Source organism: Daphnia pulicaria, chromosome 8 (assembly GCF_021234035.1).
Source record: "Daphnia pulicaria isolate SC F1-1A chromosome 8, SC_F0-13Bv2, whole genome shotgun sequence".
NCBI classification, from domain to species: Eukaryota; Metazoa; Arthropoda; class Branchiopoda; order Diplostraca; family Daphniidae; genus Daphnia; species Daphnia pulicaria.
In genome coordinates this window covers 3,204,499-3,226,737 of record NC_060920.1, presented here as the reverse complement: position 1 = coordinate 3,226,737, position 22,239 = coordinate 3,204,499, and the positions used below count along the sequence as shown (strand labels likewise).

The 22,239-nt window shown below is 42.7% G+C and overlaps 4 protein-coding genes across 4 annotated transcripts; 1 reads left to right on the top strand and 3 right to left on the bottom strand.

Moving 5' to 3' along the window:
• Positions 1-5: 5 nt before the first annotated feature.
• On the bottom strand, positions 6-1,870 carry LOC124312389 (ribosome biogenesis protein BMS1 homolog). The gene is given in 5 exon segments (XM_046776895.1): positions 6-862; positions 923-1,071; positions 1,141-1,331; positions 1,438-1,558; positions 1,624-1,870. Coding segments are annotated over 5 exon segments (1,293 nt in total). The 5' UTR covers positions 1,697-1,870; the 3' UTR covers positions 6-103.
• Positions 1,871-4,752: 2,882 nt separating this feature from the next.
• Positions 4,753-5,515, top strand: LOC124312519 (keratin-associated protein 19-2-like). The gene is made up of 3 exons (XM_046777052.1): positions 4,753-4,834; positions 4,975-5,092; positions 5,162-5,515. The coding sequence occupies exons 1-3, from the start codon at positions 4,817-4,819 to the stop codon at positions 5,314-5,316; spliced, it is 291 nt and encodes a 96-aa protein (XP_046633008.1). The 5' UTR covers positions 4,753-4,816; the 3' UTR covers positions 5,317-5,515.
• A 2,628-nt stretch (positions 5,516-8,143) lies between these two features.
• LOC124310774 lies at positions 8,144-13,606 on the bottom strand. The gene has a single exon (XM_046774748.1). The coding sequence runs from the start codon at positions 13,604-13,606 to the stop codon at positions 8,144-8,146; it is 5,463 nt and encodes a 1,820-aa protein (XP_046630704.1).
• A 1,979-nt stretch (positions 13,607-15,585) lies between these two features.
• LOC124312504 (BPTI/Kunitz domain-containing protein-like) lies at positions 15,586-16,324 on the bottom strand. The gene is made up of 3 exons (XM_046777036.1): positions 16,277-16,324; positions 16,015-16,185; positions 15,586-15,947 (listed from the first exon to the last, which is right to left on the bottom strand). Exons 1-3 carry the CDS (start codon positions 16,317-16,319, stop codon positions 15,745-15,747), a joined length of 417 nt encoding a protein of 138 aa, XP_046632992.1. The 5' UTR covers positions 16,320-16,324; the 3' UTR covers positions 15,586-15,744.
• Positions 16,325-22,239: the final 5,915 nt, after the last annotated feature.

Genomic DNA, 22,239 nt, shown 5'->3' with positions numbered 1-22,239 from the left:
CGGACCTTCGGGGGAGGTGTAGGTGGAACTGCATCCGTTGGAGCAGCACTTGGCCCGGCCGGAACAGTCCGAGTCAGACGAGCATTCAATGACGGCCTTGGTGTCAGCTGGGCAGCCGAACGGGTTTCTTAATGGAATCGGGCAGCCAAAATCGGGCAGCCAAAATTTCCGCCTGAGTCAGAGTAGGTCCTTCTACTTTTGATTCAGACATCTGTACATCCAGCGTCCTTTGCAACTTCATCAGCGACGAGATCATCTCTGATTTAGGATTTGTAGGGCCATCCTGTTTGGAGTGCGAGTGACTGCCGCCAAGCTCAATGTAGATGGAATCCTTGTCGTAGATGATACCGCCCACCCCAGACATGGGGGCATAGATCAGCTTCTCTTTTTCGACAAGCGAACGTTTTTTCAATTTATCCGGTAAAGGGCAAGGATCGGGAAGAAAAGAAACATCTTTAAGGCGGAAATCACCACAGCCTGGGATGTGGATGGGGCAGTGTTTTCTCAAGTGGACACCACGCACGAAACCGTAAAGGCAGATGTCCCGATTGTATTTGGGATTCTCGTGTAATCGACTGGGAGGTGTCATGTCTTCCAATCGGTCCACCAAGACGTAAGGATGAGTCGATCTCCACAACAGAGGTAGGAATTTCATGACCGAGATAAAGCGGCCGAGGTTCTTGATCTCGTTTTTAGGGTAGGTTCCGTGGAGTTGACCAGAAAGGTAAAACAATTTTGCTCCCTGGTAAACTTCTGTTCAAAATCTGTGCTTCAAAACTTTTTTAGTTTTTTTCAGTTGTTTGTTATTCTTGAACATGTCCAGATGAGTCAGAACGCCCATTACTCGGGGGAATCCATGCACCTGGTAATCGTTCGAGATCATAAATTTTGAACACGAGGAGTATGCTTCAGTAAATCTTACCTGACAGATGTTGAGAAATTCAAAAATTTCCATTTCAAAGCCAAACGAAGCATCAGTCAAAAGCAGAACAAGGTCAGCCACTTTCGCGATGTCTATCATTGAGTTGATGTCGTTATTGCATTCCATAAAAGTCACCCTTCGTTTTTTACCTAGATTTTTCAAGAAAAATAATAAGTTTTAGATTCAATATTGTAAAAAATTAACGGATAACGCATTACCCGTGACGATGGTTACGGGCCCCTGCATGGATGTGATATTCTGTCGTGTAAAGTTTTTTATTAGAGCTTGGAGTAGAGTGGTTTTTCCAACTTTGGGTGGGCCAGCAATGGCTACCATGATCGGTGGGGGTTCTAATGGAGTCCTGTCTACTAATGGAATATGCTGCTTTTTCGTTTCCAAATCTTGGGCCCTGAAAAAAATTGAAATTGTTAACAACGAGGGAACAAAAATATTGCCGGCTCTGAAAGAGACTTCATGCAAGCCTTGATTGATCTTTGATGAACCAAGCGATTTACCTGTGAAAATGTTTCTGAGCCTTGGCTACTGACTGGATAGCAAAAGCCTTGGGGTTACGCTGACGGGCATCCATTTCTTGAACGTGCGGATCCTTGACTTTTTTCTTGTCCGCTTTGCGCCCTACAAATTTTTACCATCGTTAAATGTTTTAATCTTCAAATACTGTAATCCGAAAAGTTATGTACCAGCACGGCGTTCCCGGTGGGCCTTTTTCTTGTCCTCAACATGGTCCTCCATCCTTGCTCCCTTTTTTTTCATTTGAAAATACTTATAAAATCTGTAAAAACTGCACCTTGACAAGCAAAAAACTGAAACTACGAAGAAGAAAAGGCCATGTGCAACTGTGCAAGACAAACCACGAGAACAATATAAAAAGCAATAAGCAGACGACGAGAATTGTCAAAAGCTCTATCTAGTGTTGCTTTTGGGAGTTACTTTACAATACCATCTGGGATTCAGAGATGACACTATAATACAGAAGAAGATGAAAAGGGCTATTGCAAATAAATAAATTCTTTCCGTTTGCTAAATTTAAAATAATAATAGCGATTAGCGAAGGCCCTAGTCATTTTTTATTTTTTTCCTACTATTTACTAGAAATATTTCGCTTCAAACACAGAATAAATTGGCTGCGCACAATTGGTGTGGTGCCGGGTGATTTATCCAACCTTCGCCTCCAATTAAACTTATAATAAATTATTTTACAGAAATATTTAATTTTTGTTTTAATATCCTCCGCTTTTTGGCTGGTCGTTGTGTAAAAGATAGAGGGTTCCTAATTTCCTATTGGATCCTGTTGGTTCGTCTGCTAAATCACACGAGAGTAAAAAATTTGAAAATGAAGAAGAACAAGTTAATGAAAGTTGGTTTGCAAGTTGGGAGTTGCATTTGGCTTATTAATTTCTGAGTTTATCTTTATCGGAATTTACTTATTTAATTATTACTTATAATAATTTTTTACTTATAATCTGAACCTCGTTTTTTGTCAAAGTCGTTTGAACATTTCAATTCCCTCACCCAATCGTCGTTTATTCTGTTTATCTGAAATTTATAACAGGCACACCAAAGTAAAAAACGAATTTAATTACAGTATGTTCAATGTGAAATGCCTTATATTACTGTTGAGTGAGTATATTACTTGCCAAAAATGTTAAATAATAAAAAGACAAACAAATGATGGTAGCTATAGTTTTGGTTTAAGAAATTTTATTCAGACATTCAAACAAATCACGCACACACAACTTCGTACATATTCTTCAAATCCACACTCCATTCATTGACACGAAGGAAGATAAGGAAGATAAGGAAATGAGAAAGAAGGTGAAAGTAAAACAAAAAGAAAAGAAATCGGGCCGTGATATTGACAATGTTGATCCAACAAAACTTAAATTCGACACCCATTTAACGCGCCTTCAACAGCTAGCAACTATATTTCCACAATGGTGCGAAAATATTTCGACAACAGATATATAGCGTATATACTTCGACCTAACCTAATCTAACCTAACCTTAACTACCTTAACCTAAACTTAAAAACTAATTGTCGAAGTACTTAAGCATACACTGTGTCGACGAATTCTCGCACCAGTCGAAATCTAGTTGCCATATGTCGAAGGTGCATCAAATGGGTGTCGAATTTAAAGTTTTGTCGGATGAAACTACCAATATCCGACCCAATTTATGAAAGAAGAAGATGACGAAAAAGATGAAGAAGAAAAAAAGGATGAAGGGAAAGATTTAAGGGGAAAGATGAAGAATAAGACAAAAGACATAAAGACATACTAAGCACATAAAAAAGAGTAATTGTTTTTTTGTTTTGTTTTGTTTGTTTTTTTAGGTGGGGAGGAAGGGGTATTTTAATTGTACTGTATCGCGGTTTTCCTTTACTTAGGTCCTTTTTTTTGTTTGGTTTGCGAAACGTCGGCTTCGGCCAACAGTTCCGCGTAAGCTGATTGGCAGCTAGCCAGTTTCCCGATGAGGGTCATTTTACCGCTGCCATCAGAGGAAACTGTACGATTGAGCCTCACGTATATATAGAACTTTCTTCCAACCTCGTTTAGCTTCGCTTTTTTAATCTGGTTCAACAGTTGCAAGTTTGAACATTTGGAAATGACCGTTAATCCGCGCATTAGCTAGTTAGTAGAGATAAGACTCCCCAGGAAAATACCTTTATTTCAATCAACCTTGTATCTCGATGTGCTGGCCCGTTCCGTTATAGCCTTGGCACTCGAACTATAAAAAGACCCTCGATTGAGACCGAGTAGACATCAGCAATCGACAATCTTGTCGAAAATCTCCAACCAACATGAATCGTCTTTCCCTGGTATTGAGGTTTAAGTTATTTCTCAGATTGAATACGGTAACTCGGATTGAAGAATGTTTTATGTTGTTGCGAACTTGAAGAAAAAAGTTTTTACGAAAAACAAAAAAAAATGTGATTATTGGACTGCCGCAATCAAAATGAACTACGTATATTTTCCCGACAGACATAAAGGCTAGCTTTGACTATGCTGTGTTCGTATGAACGCCAATAAAATGTCATGCCAGTTCACTACATAATACTGTATGTAAGCTATTATGTAACGTATACTGCGCGACATTGAAGCCGAAACAGCAAGTGAATTTTGGTTACATTTCACATGTTGCGTGGTAAGTTTAGTGAAGGAATGTCTTGAGTCAACTGGATTATGCGGTTTGGCGCAGAGTCCAATTGTGGGATTACCCAAAATGCTTTTTCGACAATAATAACAACAATAAGTTCATCGAAGTTCATTGAGCACAAACAAACAGCCAACCTTTTCTGTTAATGGTGGAGAAGGAAAATATTCGTTTGTCCATTTTTATGGTTTGATTTCGTTTTAACGACTGCCGACATTATACACGCAACAAAATTGCACATAAATGGCGCAATCTGATTTGGTTAACCCAAACCCAAGTTGACGTCATTTAGTTTTCTTTTTACATTGTCTGCACAAGTGAGAAATCCGTTTGGTTTCTGAACTGAAAAGAAATTTGAGAAAAAGTGAGAAATTCAGGTGTACATACGTATTGCGTCATCGGGGTCTGATTACCGTAATTCAGGCAAACGTTAGATTATGTAATAAATGCTGTTTTTGGGTTCTTGGTTGTCAATACTGGATTGACTTCAGTGTGTAGAAGAATAAGGAACTTTCTCTTCCGATGCATTGTTACATTTTGTGTCTTCGTTGGCAATCCCGCGCTGCAGCAAATTGCGGCACCCGCACCATGTTATTCTCTGATTAGTTATATATTTTGTCATCCGCCACCACACTGCTGCTTTGGTCCGCAAAGTATAAAAGCTTTTAGCTGAGACCGGAGTGGACATCAGTCGACAAAGTCTGCAACCAACCAACCAACATGAATTGTACTACCCTGGTAAGCTAAATATTAGCTATATCCAACACTTAAATATCATAACGGAATTGTATATAGATTAGTCGTTGTTTGTCTGTTTCATTCTTGAATCATTTGTGTCGCATGACGCTGAACTTTTGATTTTCCCCATGACATTCCAGAGTCTGAGTCTTTGCGTCCTGCTGGCCGTTGTGGCCGCAATCGTCGTCGATGGCGCCTCCCATGAGAATCGCCAACGACGCGGCCTCTTCAGTGGACTCCTAGGAGGTGGAGGCTACGGTAAACTATTAATGAATGATTTAAACGTTCAACGATGGATCATGATGGTTTCGATATCGTGATCAACAGGTCAACAGCATGGAGGCTATGATAACCAAGGATACGGAGGCTATGGTAACCAAGGATACGGAGGGTACGAAAACCAAGGATACGGATACAGCGGATACAATCAGGGGTACGGCGGATATAACCAAGGATACGGGGGTTACGGCGGTGGTTATTAAATCTCGAGAAAAATATTAATTGTTATTTATATTATTCTTGATGTTCCTTTGTACCATAAAATACTATGATTCAATGATCTGTATTTCGCCATTTCAGTCAGAAAATTGGTACAACATTTTCAATCATATCTGTATAACTGCTATTGTGATTAAATTTTCAAATCATTTAAAGAAATAAAACACAAATTTATTTACATTACGACAAAGGTGTTCTGCTGCCCCATTGGGCATTTTGCATTTTGATACCTAATACAATACTCGTTAGCCTATCTCAATTATTATTTGCATTTTCAGGCCTATAGTTAATAAATATAGGGGTAAGAAAACGGTCAGCTGTTTTTTTGTTTGTTTTTTTTTTTGTGGGAGAAAAGGAAGATACGTACTTTTGTTTGGACAGGGGCATCCCGCGGTTTGAAGGCGGGCGATTCGAAGGCGGACGATTCGGGGAATTTGGAAGTGGCAAAAAATTTCGCGGATAATTTTAATTGTTTCTTCCTTTCCCTTCGACTGTACAACGCTACAACCCTTTAAATTCAAAAGTTTTAAATGATTCTCCGCGTCTCAAAGGTGCAACATTTGTGTAGGTATCTATTTTGATGATTGAATGTTTGTAAATATAAAATTAAACGACGAATCGATTGATATTCTTTAATCGTCAAATTGAATTATTCCTGTACGAGATAAGAAGGTGAGTGATGCTCTGCTTTGTCGCGTTGAAGCAGCAATTCAAAACTGATGCCAAACAACGAAACACGCACCGAAATTCTGCATCACCGAGAAAGCGGCCACGAGATTATTGCTATAGAAATACATTTATACGATTTATACTTCCAGCATCATGCACATAAAAAAGTCGAAAAAAGTTTCCCATTATAGGAATCAGAGCCTTGTTTACCTTTTCGTAATGACGCACCATGTCTGCCTTTGGCCTCTTGATTGTGAAAACTTATGGATTTGCTTCACAGTTCACCCAGTTACGAAGAAACTTTTTCCAGCAAACTTCTCAATTCCATTTCATTTTGGCTCACACCAATGTAAATTGGCTATAAAAGCCTTTGACTGAGGCTGAATGGACATCATTCTTCAACCTGTCTTCAACCGACATGACTCGTAATATATATTCCTTTGGTGTCTGTACTGTCGCAGATGGACTACAATTAAATACATTTAACCTTATATAACACGCTTTATTTGATGCTTATTGCCCATCTTTTTTGTTTCCATATGCCACCGATATTCTGTTTTTCCCCATGAATTTTCCAGCTCAGGTTTTGTGTCCTACTGGCCGTTGTGGTCGCAATCGTCGAGGCCGCACCGGCGCACCCCGTGAGAAATGCCAACTGCTGGGCGGACCGGCGGACTCCAGCATATATATAGTTAAGAAGATGGTATACTGTATGCTAATAATGGTATATTATGCTACGACTTGCTTCGTACACGAATTTTTTTTTTTAAATAAATTTAACTTGGTGGATTATTTTTTTGAATGCATCTTGATATTCAAAAGTAATATGAAAGGAATTATCACTCGTTGATTGTGCATGAACATTTGAGTTATAATTATATTTGGATTGATTTCAAGTGTTTGCAAAAAATATTTAGGCTGGTTCTACAAAATCCAAGTATTAGGATCCATTTTAAAAAACCTCGTTCCCAAAGCTAGAACATTTTATGGCGGTTAAGTTATTGCCGAGTTATTGCAGGATTTTCAGCCGGGCAATTCTGCCCCCTGGCGTTCGAATCCGTAACAACACACAACTCGTAACGCAACAACCACTTGCTTATAATTTGAAGATATAAAACTATATGTTGCTCAAATCAATAAATTAATGGTTGAACAAGGTCGGAATAATTAAGCAAATATGGAAAATCAAAATTAATTTGACAGGAAGTCCGATTTTTAACGTATAATTTGTCGAATCGCAACGGCAACTCTAGTGCCAATGTCACTCTCGAACCTCCGAGTCTACTTAAGGGCATTGGCTGCTACTGAAAAGTACACGCATTTAAACTCAATAAAAATGGCGTCTCTAGCAAACGGCAGGGCAAGCAACTGCTCATGCATGTCCCGTCAGAAGTGGTTTTTTCTCCTTTTTGTTTTCATCGGTTTCATTTTGATGACGGCTACAGGACTGATTGTTTATTATAATTTCTGCATTCCAACTGGTGTAGAAACCGAAATAATTTGTGTTTCCACTTAATGAAAACCTGAGTTGGCTCGTAAGAGCAAAATCTCTTGTATTGTGTTCGACTTGACTGGTGTTCACATAAATGAACACGGTGTACTTTGTGATAAGGAAGTGGTGGTTCCTGAGAAGGAATAAAATAAGGTTAGGGACATAATCAGAAAGAGAGCGAGTAAAAATTTAGCTACCTGTGAAGACAGGCTACACACAAGGTGAGAATCACTCGTACACAGGGTCAACACCCAGAGGTGAATAGGCCTGGGAGGGAACATACATTATAATTAAGGTGATTGACATGAATTCATAAATAACACATACCAATTAGTGTCCTGTGACACACAAATGTCGGATAGATCGTCACACACTAGATTCAACTCGAGTGACGTCTCTGAAGAAACATACGACACAGGATTAGTAGGGAAATACAACATAAATTCATGATGGAAATACCTTAGAATAAGAAGAACGACACACACACACGCGGGTCCTTAAACCCAGTAAATTGACTTTGGGCAATCACGAACAAATCAGTTAAACACGAGAGAGAGAGAGTGAAAGCCCAGAATTCAACGTGGTTTACAGACGACATTAATTGACAATTGAGAAGGGGAAAAAGGAGGGAGGGAAAACGTTGCCAAATTTCAGACGGGGTGCGCTTTCGCCGATCCATCCTCCCCCGAGGCCGGCTCGCCGGCCGAGCTGGATTCCAGAAGACATAATTCGGTAATTCCTCGCCGGAAGATTCCAGTTGGTAGTTGGACGTCGACTGCTCGGACACAGCCGTCTGACCCAGGATAAACTTGAACTATGTGTCCGATGTTCCACTGTCCGCGGCCGAGTGTCTTATTTATTTCGAGAACGATATCTCCCACCGTGAAGTTTGGCCGCTGCACCTTCCATTTCTTGCGGGCGGCCAGAGATTGCAGATACCCTGACCTCCAGATATCCCAGAATAAGTTGAGCAGCCGTTGTAGATAGCGATAATGTTCACGAGGGCTTGCATCATCGAAACATCCAGCTGGCGGGAAGGCGGTCGGCGATCTGTTAAGGAAGTCGTTCGGTGTGAGCGGCCGGAAGTCCTCGGGATCGGAGCTAACATATGTGAGCGGCCTGGTGTTCAATAAACCAGCGACTTCATATAGAAGAGTCCTCAAGACGTCTTCCGTTGGGTGACGCAGACTCTTTCCTTCTATCTCCAGTGCGTTGTAAAGGGCGCGTTTAGTCGATTTGACCAACGACTCATGAGCGCCGCCAAAGTGGGGTGTACGTGGAGGCTGGAAATTCCAATCAATCCCTGCCTTCTCCATGAAAACGGGAACCTCTCCGGAGGCGTGTAGGGCCTCGACAGCTTCACGTAGCTCACGTTCCGCACCAACGAAATTCGTCCCGTTATCCGAATGAATAACCGCCGGCTGGCGGTACAAAGCGATGAACTTCCTCAACGATAGCAGAAAATCCGTGCTGGATAGAGAAGGCACCAACTCAAGAAAAACAGCTCGCGTCACTAGACATGTGAAGAGTACTCCCCATCGTTTGGCCGTGCGGTTACGGTAGAGACCGACTTCTATAGGCCCGAACAGATCGATTGCTGTCCGAGTGAACGGCAACGCTCCAGCATCCAGTCGAGCTTTCGGCAGGTTTCCCATCAGCTGCTCTCCTGGTTTGGCCCTATTCCGTCGGCAGATGACACAGTCACGGCGTATTCTTTTCACCAGCTCACGGCCGTTGGTGATCCAATAATGTTGACGGACGTACGCCAACAAGAAATCTGTTCCAACGTGCTTCAAATGTTCATGGAACGCACGGACCACCGTCGCGGCAAAAGGATGCTTTCCGGATAACAACGGTGGATGCAACTGGTCGTAGGGCAATTGCGCCCGCCCGGCTCGACCACCGAGTCGAAGAATTCCGCCGGAATCTAAAATTGGTGCTAGGGCCAGAATGTTCGATGAAGACGGCAAATTCTTGCCCCTCCGGATGCGACGGATCTCCTCTTCGAATGTTTCGGTTTGGCAGCTCTTCACCAACTCCAGGTATCGGCCGTCCATTTTACTGAGCGCCGCGATGTCGTCCGGGGCTATTTTCACGTCGGTCCAAACGACCGGCGATTCCGGCACGGAAGCAAGCAACGTGCGGCTAGTCCTCGACTCATCTTTCACCACAAGCCACGGAAGATCAGTCGGCCAGTCCTTTTCTGTCAGCATAAGAAATTCCGGCCCTGTCAGCCACACGGCAGGAAAATTGATGCCGTCTAGGGTGGAACGAGTGGCCGCATCCGCCGGATTCAACAGCCCTGGCACGAACCTCCATTCTTCCTCTTCTGTGATGGTTTGGATTTCTCCGACGCGGTTGCTGACGAATGTTTGATAATCGGCTGCGGTGGCTCGTATCCAATTTCGGACCGTGCTACTGTCGGTCCAGAACCGTCGTCGTTTCACATGAGCTGGAAGAGCTTCTTGAACTGCTCGGGCTACTCGTGCTCCCAGCAGAGCGGCGTTCAATTCCAGCCTTGGAACGGAGATGGTCTTCTTTGGCGCCAACTTGTTTGTCGCCTTTACTTGCCGGACGACAACGCTTCCGTCACCATAGACGCTTCGGACGTAGACCACTGCGGCATAAGCCTCTTCGGAAGCGTCACAGAAAGTGTGTAATTCAGATGAGACGATGTTGGCGGAATCTGGGAAGAGACAGCGCGGCATCTTGACGTCGTTCAGCTGGAGGACAGTCTCGAACCACTGGTCCCACCATCTTCGGTCCTCTCCTTCGACGACGTCCGTCCACTTTAGGCCCTTTTGGCCTAAGTCTCGGAGGCGAATCTTAGCCTTAACGATGATTGGAGAGGCGGTGCCCAACGGATCGAACACTCCAGCAACTCGGCTAACCAACTCCATCCGGGTTAACTCCGTGTAAGACTTCTCGGCAACCTTGAAGCCTAACGTGTCAGTGCGTGTATCCCAAAATACTCCCAGCACCTTCTCTTCGCCGCTGTCGCCTAACGGATGTGTCTTCTGTTCAGCTTTCTCCCCGCATGCCATGGCTCGCATAAATTCTTCGGAATTGGAGACCCAGCTCTGCAGATTCAGGTCCGCTTCGGCCAATCTCGACTTCATAGTGGAGGCCTCTTGCACGGCGGCTGTCACGGTTGTTGCTGAACTTAAATAATCGTCTACATACATCCGTTCACGTACGACGGCAGCCATCTTTTCGTCTCCGGCATCCTCCATGATTTGACGTACTGTGCGGATGGCGACGAAAGGGGAGCAGCTGGCACCAAAAGGCAGTCGCTCCATCTTGTAAACCGCTGGCTCCGACGTTGCCGCATCTCGCCACAGGAAACAAAAGTACTTCGAATCTTCTGCTGAAAGCCGGAAACGGCTAAACATGGACTCGATGTCAGACGCCCAAGCGATTTCATGCCGACGGAAGCAAGTGACGACGGCGGCCAGCGCAGGTTGTAGAGCAGGGCCACTTAGCATTGCGTCGTTCAATGATTTCCCCTTAAAAGAGGCGGCGGCGTCGAAAACTATTCGTAATTTCACGCCCTTGTAGACACCGTGGTGGGCCAGGAAGTACTTTTCATCCGCTGGATCTTGAACCCGTGATGCATATCCTTGATCCAGAGTTTTCTGCATCGTCATTTCGTAGTCTCGTTCCAAATTCGGCTCGCGCTGGAACCTCCTGAGAAGGCTTTGGAAGCGATTGGCAGCCATGGGTCGATTATTCACGAGGTCCGGCTCCCCCTCCTTCCAGATAATTGGCACCTCATATCCGACGGGTAACCTCCGGGTCTTCTCCTCTGCCATCGCTAGAGCTCGGCGGTCGTCGGCTGATACACATCCGGCGGTGAATTCGGTCCCAAAGGCCTCGGTGTCGCAGAAACGACGAACTTCCGCTGTCAAATTATCCAGGGGGATCTGGCCAGCAATCGTGCAGCTACGAATGGATGTAACTTGATGGCCTCGGTTGGTAACTCCTCGCACGATCCAACCAAGTCTTGTTTTGCAGGCGATTGGTTCATAATCTCGCCCTTCTCTGGTCTCGCGAGGCACCAAAAGATGCAGGTAGTCTGTACCTACGAGAAGATCCACCTTTCCTCCCACTACTCCGACCGGGAGGTCGCGGAGGTGCGGCCAATTCTGCTTTTCTTTATTCCAATCCGTGATAGGAGTGGGGCTGGCGACCATCTTCATTGTTGAACCTTCCATCGTAAAGATTTCGCCTGATTCAGCGCGCAACTGGAACTGGACTCGTTTGGACTGGTATCGGTTGATGACTCCGCCGGCACCATCCACCGTCAACACCTGCGACGGCCCTTGCAGCTTTAAATTTGACGCAAATGACGTCCTCATCAGGGTGGTATCACTGCCTTCGTCGGCGAAAATATTGGCGAGTATCCAGTTACCATCTGCGGATTGCACGTGCAGCCTCATCATTCCCAGGGCCACTCTCTGTCGGCCAATGACACGAGCGGTTGAAGGACGGGCGTCCGTCGTCGACGGCTTCTCAGTTTCATGGAGCAGGATATGATGAAAGAATCTGCAGTCCGGTTGCTTGCACTGGCGCTTGCTTTGGCAATCTCTTGCTGAATGTCTGCAACTGAAACAGCCGAAACACAGCCGGCGACGCATGCAGAAATTGACCCGTTCACCCACTGAAAGGGCCTTAAAGTCTCCGCAATCTTGGAGCCAATGCCCCTTTTCGCATTTGAAGCAAAAGGGTTTCTTCGTTGAGCCAGCTCCGCCTCCATCTGTAGCTCTTGCGGACGAATGATGAGTCTTAGCTCGACGTGGAAAGGCTCCTCTTGGTGTTGATGATGGCCCTCCTGTCTCGTTGGCTTGATCCGCGGCTATGCTGTAGGCGTTGAGGTAATCGGACGCTCGCTCACAGATCCATGTACCGAAATCGTTGAGGCTGCGGAATTCCAAACGGCCACGTCGTCCCGCGTTCCAATCGAGTCGATCTTGCTGGTTGAGTCTTAAGCAGACCTTCTCGATGATGTCGGCTGATGATGCGGCTCCAATCCTGCTGAGGTCGAAGAGATGGGTCCGAACTCTTTCGGCAAAACGTTTGAACACTCTTGGTTCATTCTTGAATTCAAGTCGTTCGATAGCTTGGATGTGGGCGGCTCGCATCACATCTCTTCGTCCGAATGTCTCTTTCAGACGCACCAGTGCCTGCTTGTAGGCCGTCTCTCCGCCACCGAGCCCGTAGACTACATCCAGACATTCGCCCTTAAGGTAATGTTTTAGTAGTGCCAGCTTTTCTCCTGGGGTCTTCGGAGTATCGTGCACTAATGCACGAAACAGGTCGATCCAACCAAACCATTCAACGGCTTTTCCGTTATAAACGTCCAATTCCGCGGAGACGGCAGAACGAGAGGAGAATTGGCTATGGACCGGAAGTAGAAGGCCAGCATTGTAGAGATCAATCCAATCATCCGGAGCTTCCTGTTTGACGTTCAGGTTTCGTTGCTTGGTCCGCCATTCCTCGGCTGCTGGAGACCGTTTCTCTAGCTGTTGACTAACGGACGAGAAATGATCCGGATCTGGTTGACAGAGATTCAGCTGACGGAGAGCCTCTTGTGCTGCTTCGGCTTCTTCCCAAAGAGCGTTTGCCCGAGCTCTGACTTCATCACACTTCTTTTGAGCCGCTGCGACCTTTTCCTTATGGGCTTGCTCACGTTGCATGGCTGCATCCTTCTGTGCTTGGTCGCGCTGGTCTGCTTCTGACGGTGATATAGGAAACAGCGGCGAATTCTGATCGGGCTGGTCATCAAGTGGGTTTAATACTGATGCGGCTTCTCCTTCGCGACTGGACAGATAAACTTGGGCCGCTGCAATGACTTCATCCCCCTTGGAAGCGTAAGTTAGATGCGTGGCGTCTTGTCGTTCCGCTTCATCATCGTCTTCTTCTACGGCTGTGATTTCTGACTGCAAGACGGAGGTTCTGAGAATAAGATCATCGAGGTGTACCACCAGCGCCTTCACGCCTCTCCGTGAACCTGAAGCGTTGACCAAGGCTGTGAGGCTGGTGACAGCTCTGGTGATCTGTTGTCGTAACGTCGTCCTCTTTTTCTTCAACGTGGTGATAGCTGCAGCGTCCATAGTAGGTGGTGTCGATGGACCCAACGTTGAAGAAGAATCTCGAATCTGCGATGACCGGCCAGGAATCAAGATGAAGAGTTTCGATGACTTGACAGCAGGTTTAGGGCTCGGAATGAGCAACCAACACTAAACCGCCTAGAAGGTGAGAAGAATCTCGATGCAACAAGTAGGATGCAAGAAGGGTCTTGCTTGATGTGGAGAGATCTCCGGTTCGAAGGACCAAATGTTTCCACTTAATGAAAACCTGAGTTGGCTCGTAAGAGCAAAATCTCTTGTATTGTGTTCGACTTGACTGGTGTTCACATAAATGAACACGGTGTACTTTGTGATAAGGAAGTGGTGGTTCCTGAGAAGGAATAAAATAAGGTTAGGGACATAATCAGAAAGAGAGCGAGTAAAAATTTAGCTACCTGTGAAGACAGGCTACACACAAGGTGAGAATCACTCGTACACAGGGTCAACACCCAGAGGTGAATAGGCCTGGGAGGGAACATACATTATAATTAAGGTGATTGACATGAATTCATAAATAACACATACCAATTAGTGTCCTGTGACACACAAATGTCGGATAGATCGTCACACACTAGATTCAACTCGAGTGACGTCTCTGAAGAAACATACGACACAGGATTAGTAGGGAAATACAACATAAATTCATGATGGAAATACCTTAGAATAAGAAGAACGACACACACACACGCGGGTCCTTAAACCCAGTAAATTGACTTTGGGCAATCACGAACAAATCAGTTAAACACGAGAGAGAGAGAGTGAAAGCCCAGAATTCAACGTGGTTTACAGACGACATTAATTGACAATTGAGAAGGGGAAAAAGGAGGGAGGGAAAACGTTGCCAAATTTCAGACGGGGTGCGCTTTCGCCGATCCAATTTGCCTGCCACCGGCTCCAGCAACCAGCTGCCCAGCACCACCAAGCAATTTGCCACCTTGTACATCCCCACCAACTTGTCCGCCCATAGCCGCTTTGCCTTGCCCCAATAGTCCAGCTCAGACTTGCAGACCCTGTCCGACGCATCCTCCGTGTACCACGTCAAATTGCCAACCATTCGTTTGTCAGGCGCAGCCTCCAACTGAAATTCGTCCATTGACAGAACCCGAAATGACCAACACAAGAGCCTTCGATCTGATAACACGACATCCCGTGAATTCTTACCAACGTCTGCAAGTTGCTCTTCAACTGATGGAGTTCAGCATCGAGTGGTGGGCGAATGCTTTCACCGTCCGCAACTGCATACACGACATTAGACGTGTGTGCACCGTTTGCAAGGATCGTTACCATTACTTGCGCTGCATTGTGGAAAACGATCTCGACTCGAACAAAGAAATTCCCAAGGCGACGAGATTCGTCAATGAAAAATATGTCAACGAACCGAGTAACAACATGAACCACATTTACGCACTGAATGACCGTGGGAATCGCTACTGGTTTCCGGAAGACATCCGCCGCCGAACCTATCATTCCGCCAAAGAAGAACAATTTCAGAAGTATTTTGAAACGGACGTGGACATGTGGAAGTGGGGACTGCGTTACGATGAATACATTCCGCTTCAGATCAACCAAAGGGCACTCAGTTTTTGGATCGACAAAGCCGGGACACCGAACAGAAGACATTGCACACCTTGCGAGGGAACGAATCCTCTCCATCACATGAGTTGTACTGCCTATCCGCATTACTTGTACGAAGGTGGAACCCGGACCACTGAATACGATTACACCTGGTGGCCACCGCACCAGCTGTAAGTTTCAGGCCCTGTGTTACACGTTGAATAATAAAACTCTCGATTAAACTTGATTCTGATAATAAACAGTCGAATACAAATGATTTAAAAAAATATTTTTCTCGACTCTGAATTTACTTTATTTCCCTCTATTATTAGCCGATTACCCTTTATCAACGATTACCCTATACGGAACACCATTTTCAAATAATAACTGATGCAATTTATTTTCCGGAACTATAGCCAATTATAAGGATACAATTTTAAATAGCAAAGGAGGTGGTGCACAAAAGATAACGGTTTAGCCTGAATGGTCTTCTTCTTAGCAATTCATCATCCAACGAAGATTTTGTTGTTCGTTAGTTTTATAGTCGCGGGAAACATCTAGTAGGTTAATTATTTTGAGGCTCCAAAGGGTAAGTAAGCGCACATGTCGTCGCATTTCTTCTTGGACGCGAAACGATTTGCGTTGCCACCGCAGCCGCCGTAAATAAAATTTTTGCATTCGCCTTTATTACGCGAGTCAGTTGGCGGATCGAAATACCACGCAGTTACCGCCGCTCGGCACATTCCAGAGTCTTTTTTTAAAGTGCACACATCTGCGAGAAAAGAATTAATCATAATGATGTGTACAGTTTTGGATTTTTTGAATTTTAGTAGACTTACTTGCCGGTGTTGCGCACCTCTTCTCACATATCTTTTTTGTCCCGAAACTGTTAAAGTTGCTGCTGCATTCACCGATGTTGAACGAGTAACAAGTTCCAGTCGCTTTGTCGAAATACCAAGTGGGAAGTAATGTTCGGCACTTGACGGATTCTCGCTTCAAACTGCAAACGTCTGTTCAAAATTTGAATCATTAAGTATTTTCATACAGGTATAGGCCTATTTGCAGTTTCCTTTCCCTTATGAACTTGTGCGTTATACTTACCATCAAATTGGGCCGCTTGCGATGTGACCAACATCAAACTCATAACGAGAAACTGATATGAAAATAAAAAAATTTATATTAATTGACTAACGGTACAATCTCGACAATTAGTAGTCTGCTCATGATATGAACTGTGAAGAATAAAGTAATATATTTTAGCTTACCAATGAAAACATTGCAACAGATGTTTTCATGTAGCCTAATAAAACCGCTTGACAAATTTGAATGTAGAGACGACGGTGGAAATTGCTTTATTTACCTCTGGCTGCCAAAGCGTATCTGAAATATTTGAATGGTGTATTAGACAATATAAGATGCTCTAAATTATACGTTCTATTATATACTCAATTGAATTTCGCGTGCGTGCTGTCAATCTAAACTGGAATCAACCAATAGTAACTTGACAAATGTTATCCGTGTCCATGGGAAAAAAACTCACCGATATATTTAGCCAATGATGACATAATTTCGGCGGTAGTATTATTTTCCCGAGGTTAGTAATGCGGATAGCTGATACTCGATAACCAGTCAGAAAATAAAGCACGGGTTTTTCTCGTAGAGTTTCTCGTCAAGAGCGTGGTTTTTCTCTAAAAGCACGCAAATGTTTATTTTTATTGTTTGATTAGATTCATTTTACATTTCATCTTGACGTAATTCTTTAAATTAACATATTGGTAATCCCATACGCAGATCGCGTGCCTGTTGGTGTTGGTTCTTGCCGCCCAAATTCAAGCTCAAATTTACGGATACGGTCTCGGCGCCGCAAATGGTGGATACTACGGAAACTACGTTGCTATCCGTTCGCTGACGTTCGCGCCACCACGGCCTATACACAGGAATCCTCGTCACCTACGTCAATCCTGATCTTTCTCGGCCATCCAGTCAGCCAGGACTAGCGCTCGCACTCGAATCAATTCGATAAAAAATCGAAATTCGAGTTGAATTGTTTTTTTAACGTTATTTGAGTTGAAAATGAATTAAATCGAATTGCCAGAAACTCCATTAGAATCCATTCGAATGAAATCACGAAAAATTCTAAAAAGTTATTTCTTGAATTTGGCAAGAAATATTACACTAAAACATCCAAAATTTTAACCGCACTTAATTTAGTGATAATTCAATTACAATAGAATATCTCCTTCGTTTAACGAAACGAAGAGGTGGCACATCTAGCGGTCGAAATTGAAACTAAAAATGTTGTAGGGGAGAGTGGGGTTATTTGGACCGGTTTTGGTTTTTCTCGTGTAGGGCCTTTCCTAATCATCCGATTTGTAAAATAAATATTTTATTGTATTTGCCTCACTTTTTTCTACATGCAATATTTTTTATTTTATTTTAAAGTCGTTAGTTTACCCGCTACCGATTTTTAAAGTTGCGGAAAAAAGTGGGCGTGGAAAAATTCGGGGTTTTTATGGGGCAGGGCGAAACACTCTAAATAAAGCAATAAAATATTGTTATAAATTAATTCAAAAATATCATCCATAAGTAATAAAAGAACAAGCTTTTTGGGGAGGAGCCTGTGTCTGTCACGAACATTTTGGGGGAGGAGCTTATTCATGTCACAATGCGAATACGCTGTGATTGGTCAGTCGAGTCGCTGCCCAAAGATGCCCAAACAAATCAACACCAGATGTTTATAGCGTCGCCGTAATAGCGTAATCGTTGATGTCCCAACCATGACGCAACAACCAGCATCACCACCAGATGTCTATAGCATCGCCGTGATGACGAAATCTTCAAGTAAGGTAGGGAATCTACTGACTGGGCAGATTTCCCACGATAAGATCTATTATGGGCAGATCGTGCTATTAAGCTACAGAAAAGAGAATAGAAAAAGAGTCCGACTTTATGCTTGACCAAAGTTCCCCGGATTTGACCGGGGCTCAGGCTACTCGTGCGATTATATTTTCCACCTAGTATTTGTTTTTCACTATGGTTTTAGATTTTTTGGTATGTTTAAAAATTATTTGTTTAAAACCCCCAAAAACGCTTTTAGGAGAACTTAAATTATAAAACACATTTTTGAAGTAAGAAATTTTATTGTTTGGGGGATTAAAGATAAAAGGTATATCTACACTTTTGCTATCTCATTTTTCTTTTAAAATTTTGAGTAAATTCCAAAAACATCCTGTATTTTTTTAAAGATTTTTAGAGGGCTTTTTTTATTTATTAAAAAACTAAAAAACTAAATGTACAAAAGTAATAATTTTTTAGCGAATAAAGTAAATACCTATGAACAACATCATAAATTAATTTAAGAATTTTATAATTAAAATAAATATTTTTTAACTTGCTGTTTCACATAGTACAACAGACTATATCACCACCTCTCCACTTTCCAATAAAAACATTTTTTTTTTCAAATTTGACAAGAATTGACCCAAATATTCGTGAATATTCACAATGAATATATTCATGAATCGGGAAATGAATATTTGCCCAAAAATTTCACAATCCGAATGAATATGAATTTGGATTTTTCCAATTCGAAATGAACTGAATATTTGAAAAATCTAAAAAAAAACGCAATTCGAGTTGAAGCGATTTGAATCAAACGCAATTCGGGTGCAAGCGCTAGCCAGGACGAGCTGGACCAGGCCAGCTTCCCTCTAGCTCACCCCGGACAGTTCACCAGCAACCTTCGTGGCAGTTTCGGCAACCATATCGGCAACTACGCTTATATGAAAGTCGACACGCATCGGATTCTAATCGGATCATTGGCACACATCAGCTCTAATGATCCTGGGTCATGAGCCCATGACACACACACGGGATTGTCCTATAGATTATGCCTGAGAATTTTTTACATCTGAGTTTTCTTCGGTCTCGGTCGGTCTCGGCTGGTTGTGAGGCGTCAAACAATGCCGCTTGGCTGTGCCTCTCATAGATAAATACCAGATTTAGCATCTAAAAGAATTGTGAGAGTATAACGAGTCAAGTTCTCATGTAGGGCCTAATAACCACCCTACGCCCAGAATTAATTTTTGTATTCTCTTCTTTCCTCTGCTTCTTCTCGCGTTATATTTTTACTCTTTCCCCTTCTTTTGGACGCACGTTCTTCGTTATCGCCGAACGATTTTTAATGATCAATGCTGACAAGGCGGCTAGCTCATGTATTTTACCGTCTGTCGATTCTCGTATTCTCGATTATGTTTTGATACGAAGAGTCGAGAGACGGAAAGCTAAAGTTAAAGGAAAAATTTAATTTCATTCCCTTTCGTGGGCCCTGGCTTTTCACCGGGACATGATACGCCGACCCAATTGGAAATGGGGCTTTTTAGTCGGATGACTTTTCTCTCTGTGTGTCTTTATAAAACATGTTGCCCCTTCTCTATATACAGTACCTACCGAAAGTTTTTGGAAGCCCGAGAGGACCTTATGCAAAAACGCTGTTTTTGCAGTTCTCTCTCAATAGTACAGTTTTTGAGCAAATGCTTTCAATTTGGTGTGGAGATAGCTAGAGGTAGTGGGAAGACCTCTGATTTTTTTAAAGATTTTTGTTTACATTTCCTGAAGTACTTTTGGCCGGTTCTAAAAGTCTTTGGAAAGCCGAGAGGACCTTATGCAAATAAGGTCACTTTGGCCTTTTTTTCAGTTGAACGGCTAGGGCTAGGGAAACACTTTATAAAAAATAAACCTGCTTTAGTTTTATTTAAGCTATTATTTTTATTTTTTTTTAATTTATATTATCTAAGTTGAATTTTAAGTTGAAAAACTAAAGAATAAAATTCCCATTTTTTCCGCTCCCATCCCTTTTTTTCTCTCGCGCCAAAGAAAAAACAAAGGGATGGGAGCGGAAAAAAGAGGAATTATAAAATTTCGTTTTTTAATTGTAGCTGATTTATTTTAAAATTTAATGTGGCAAATGCCATTGATTAAAAAAAGAAACGTTGCAAAAGAATATATGGCAATTTTGCTATGCAGACGACTATAGCAGACAAGGGGTAGTAGAAAAGTGTCTATTTCGCTGCTACAAACGGCGCACCATACCATCGCGGCAACGTATTATTTGAGTTGAGATGATGTCTGCTACAATAGCCCGCCCCGCCTTGTCTGATCAATTGACGTATGCCACATGATGTCAGATTTTGTCTAACTTTGTCTGACGTCATTTGACCTTCGTCAATCGGTCATCTTTTATTCTAAATTTGAATTTCAAATACAAATTACAGACATAAATTAATATTCAGACACAAATACATTTTTTGTTGTTGACTTGTCGTATGGGTTTTTTGCGTCTTCTTTATATCCTGAACTGACTTCAACAGTGCTGCTGATTGTCGATGGGCTACACAAATCAATTGTCGATGGGCTGCACAAATCAATTGTGTTCCCGCTTTGGTTAGTATTAGATGTGGTTAGGAGAATTAGAGGTGAGGTGGTAAAATTGGTGGTGTTTGTCCATCCCTCCGTGTCGGTAGTTGATGACCAGGATGTTAATGAGTATGATGATGTTGATGTTGATGAGTTGATATGAGTTGATATGTCCGACATGGGGGTGGACATGGGAGTGGACGTGTGGTTTGGTAAGGTAAGCTGCAATTAAACTCTATAACTTAATACCAAAAATTGCCACGTAACACAGCCTGTTTCCAATGAAAGGAACATACGGAATGATGGACTTCAGGAAAACACTTCTTTACCGCCCTATATACGGCTATTTCAAAATCAGAAACAAATTCTTCAACACATATACAGAGTTAACAGGGTTTTGTATCGCCTCAAAAACCTTTACATAGTCAAAGACTCTTTAGCGAATTCCTTTGGTGCTGCTCTAAATGTGCCATCCATAAACCACTGACGACAGCTTCCTACAAGTTGGCGTTGTTCATTCGTTAAAAAAAGCTTGTGGCGGAACCGGGATGACAGAGACCCTGCAAGTATAGGGAAATATGTATGTGTATGTGAAACAATCTCGGTCTAAATTAATTAGAAAAATTTTAGAAATTAATATTTGTAGTTGTGTTCTATAAAAAATTGGAAGATAGATGATAGTTACCATCTACTGCACCCAGGTTGATTTTTTAGCTTGGTTCTGTCAGGTCAATCTTGGGAAAGGGATGTTCTCTCTCCGATTTACAGCCCCAATAACATGTTTAACAAACGGAAGCTGCGTTTTCAGAACCTCTACAGCTTTCGTAGAAAGACAATTCTGAACAATCTCCCCGGTCGTGGCAAATGGTTGTTTTCTTGATGCCTCCTTAGTGTCCCTAACAAATTCCAATATTATTTCCGTTCTAACATCGACAGATTATGAGATTGCTCAGTGCTATGGGGAGGAATTTAAAATATTGTTGACTGTAGATTTTCATGTCATTTTTTTCTGTTGATAATGGCAGTTCCTCTTGCATTCTTCCGTCGGTTTCTTGGTAGCTCCGAGCTAATAGATGACAACTAAATAAGAAAAGAAAGCGTCTGGAAATCAGACTTAATCATAAGAAAAAAACTCAAAGTTGAATCAAATGAAATGATTTTTTTGGGGAAACGCGAGAACGATCGACAAGGCACTTTAACATTTTCCCATCATGATGTGAAAAAGGACCAATGCCAAGTAGACCAACTAGAATGATTTAAAAGACTGAACCAATAGCTCATGCAGTAACTTACCAAAGCACTTCCTTGAATAGTTCTATAACAGTCATTAACGTAAGAATTGGGGTCTTCATTGTCGTCACTTTCACTTTCTGACTCTCGGAGAGAAGCACTCTGTACATAGACATCAGATTCTTGTTCAAATGTTTCCTGGAACGAAGATCTAACACTGACATCTGGCCGCAGTCCATTCATTTGTCCATCCATTTTTCATCTATATAACAGACGCCCGACCCTGTAAGAATTTAGAAAATAAGTTGCAATCATATACAAAGGTAAAATTCGAATAATGAAATCTAATCTTACGTTCCATTTGTAGTTACACTCATTGAGTATGACAAATTAAATTTTTTTACCCTTCTTGCATTTTT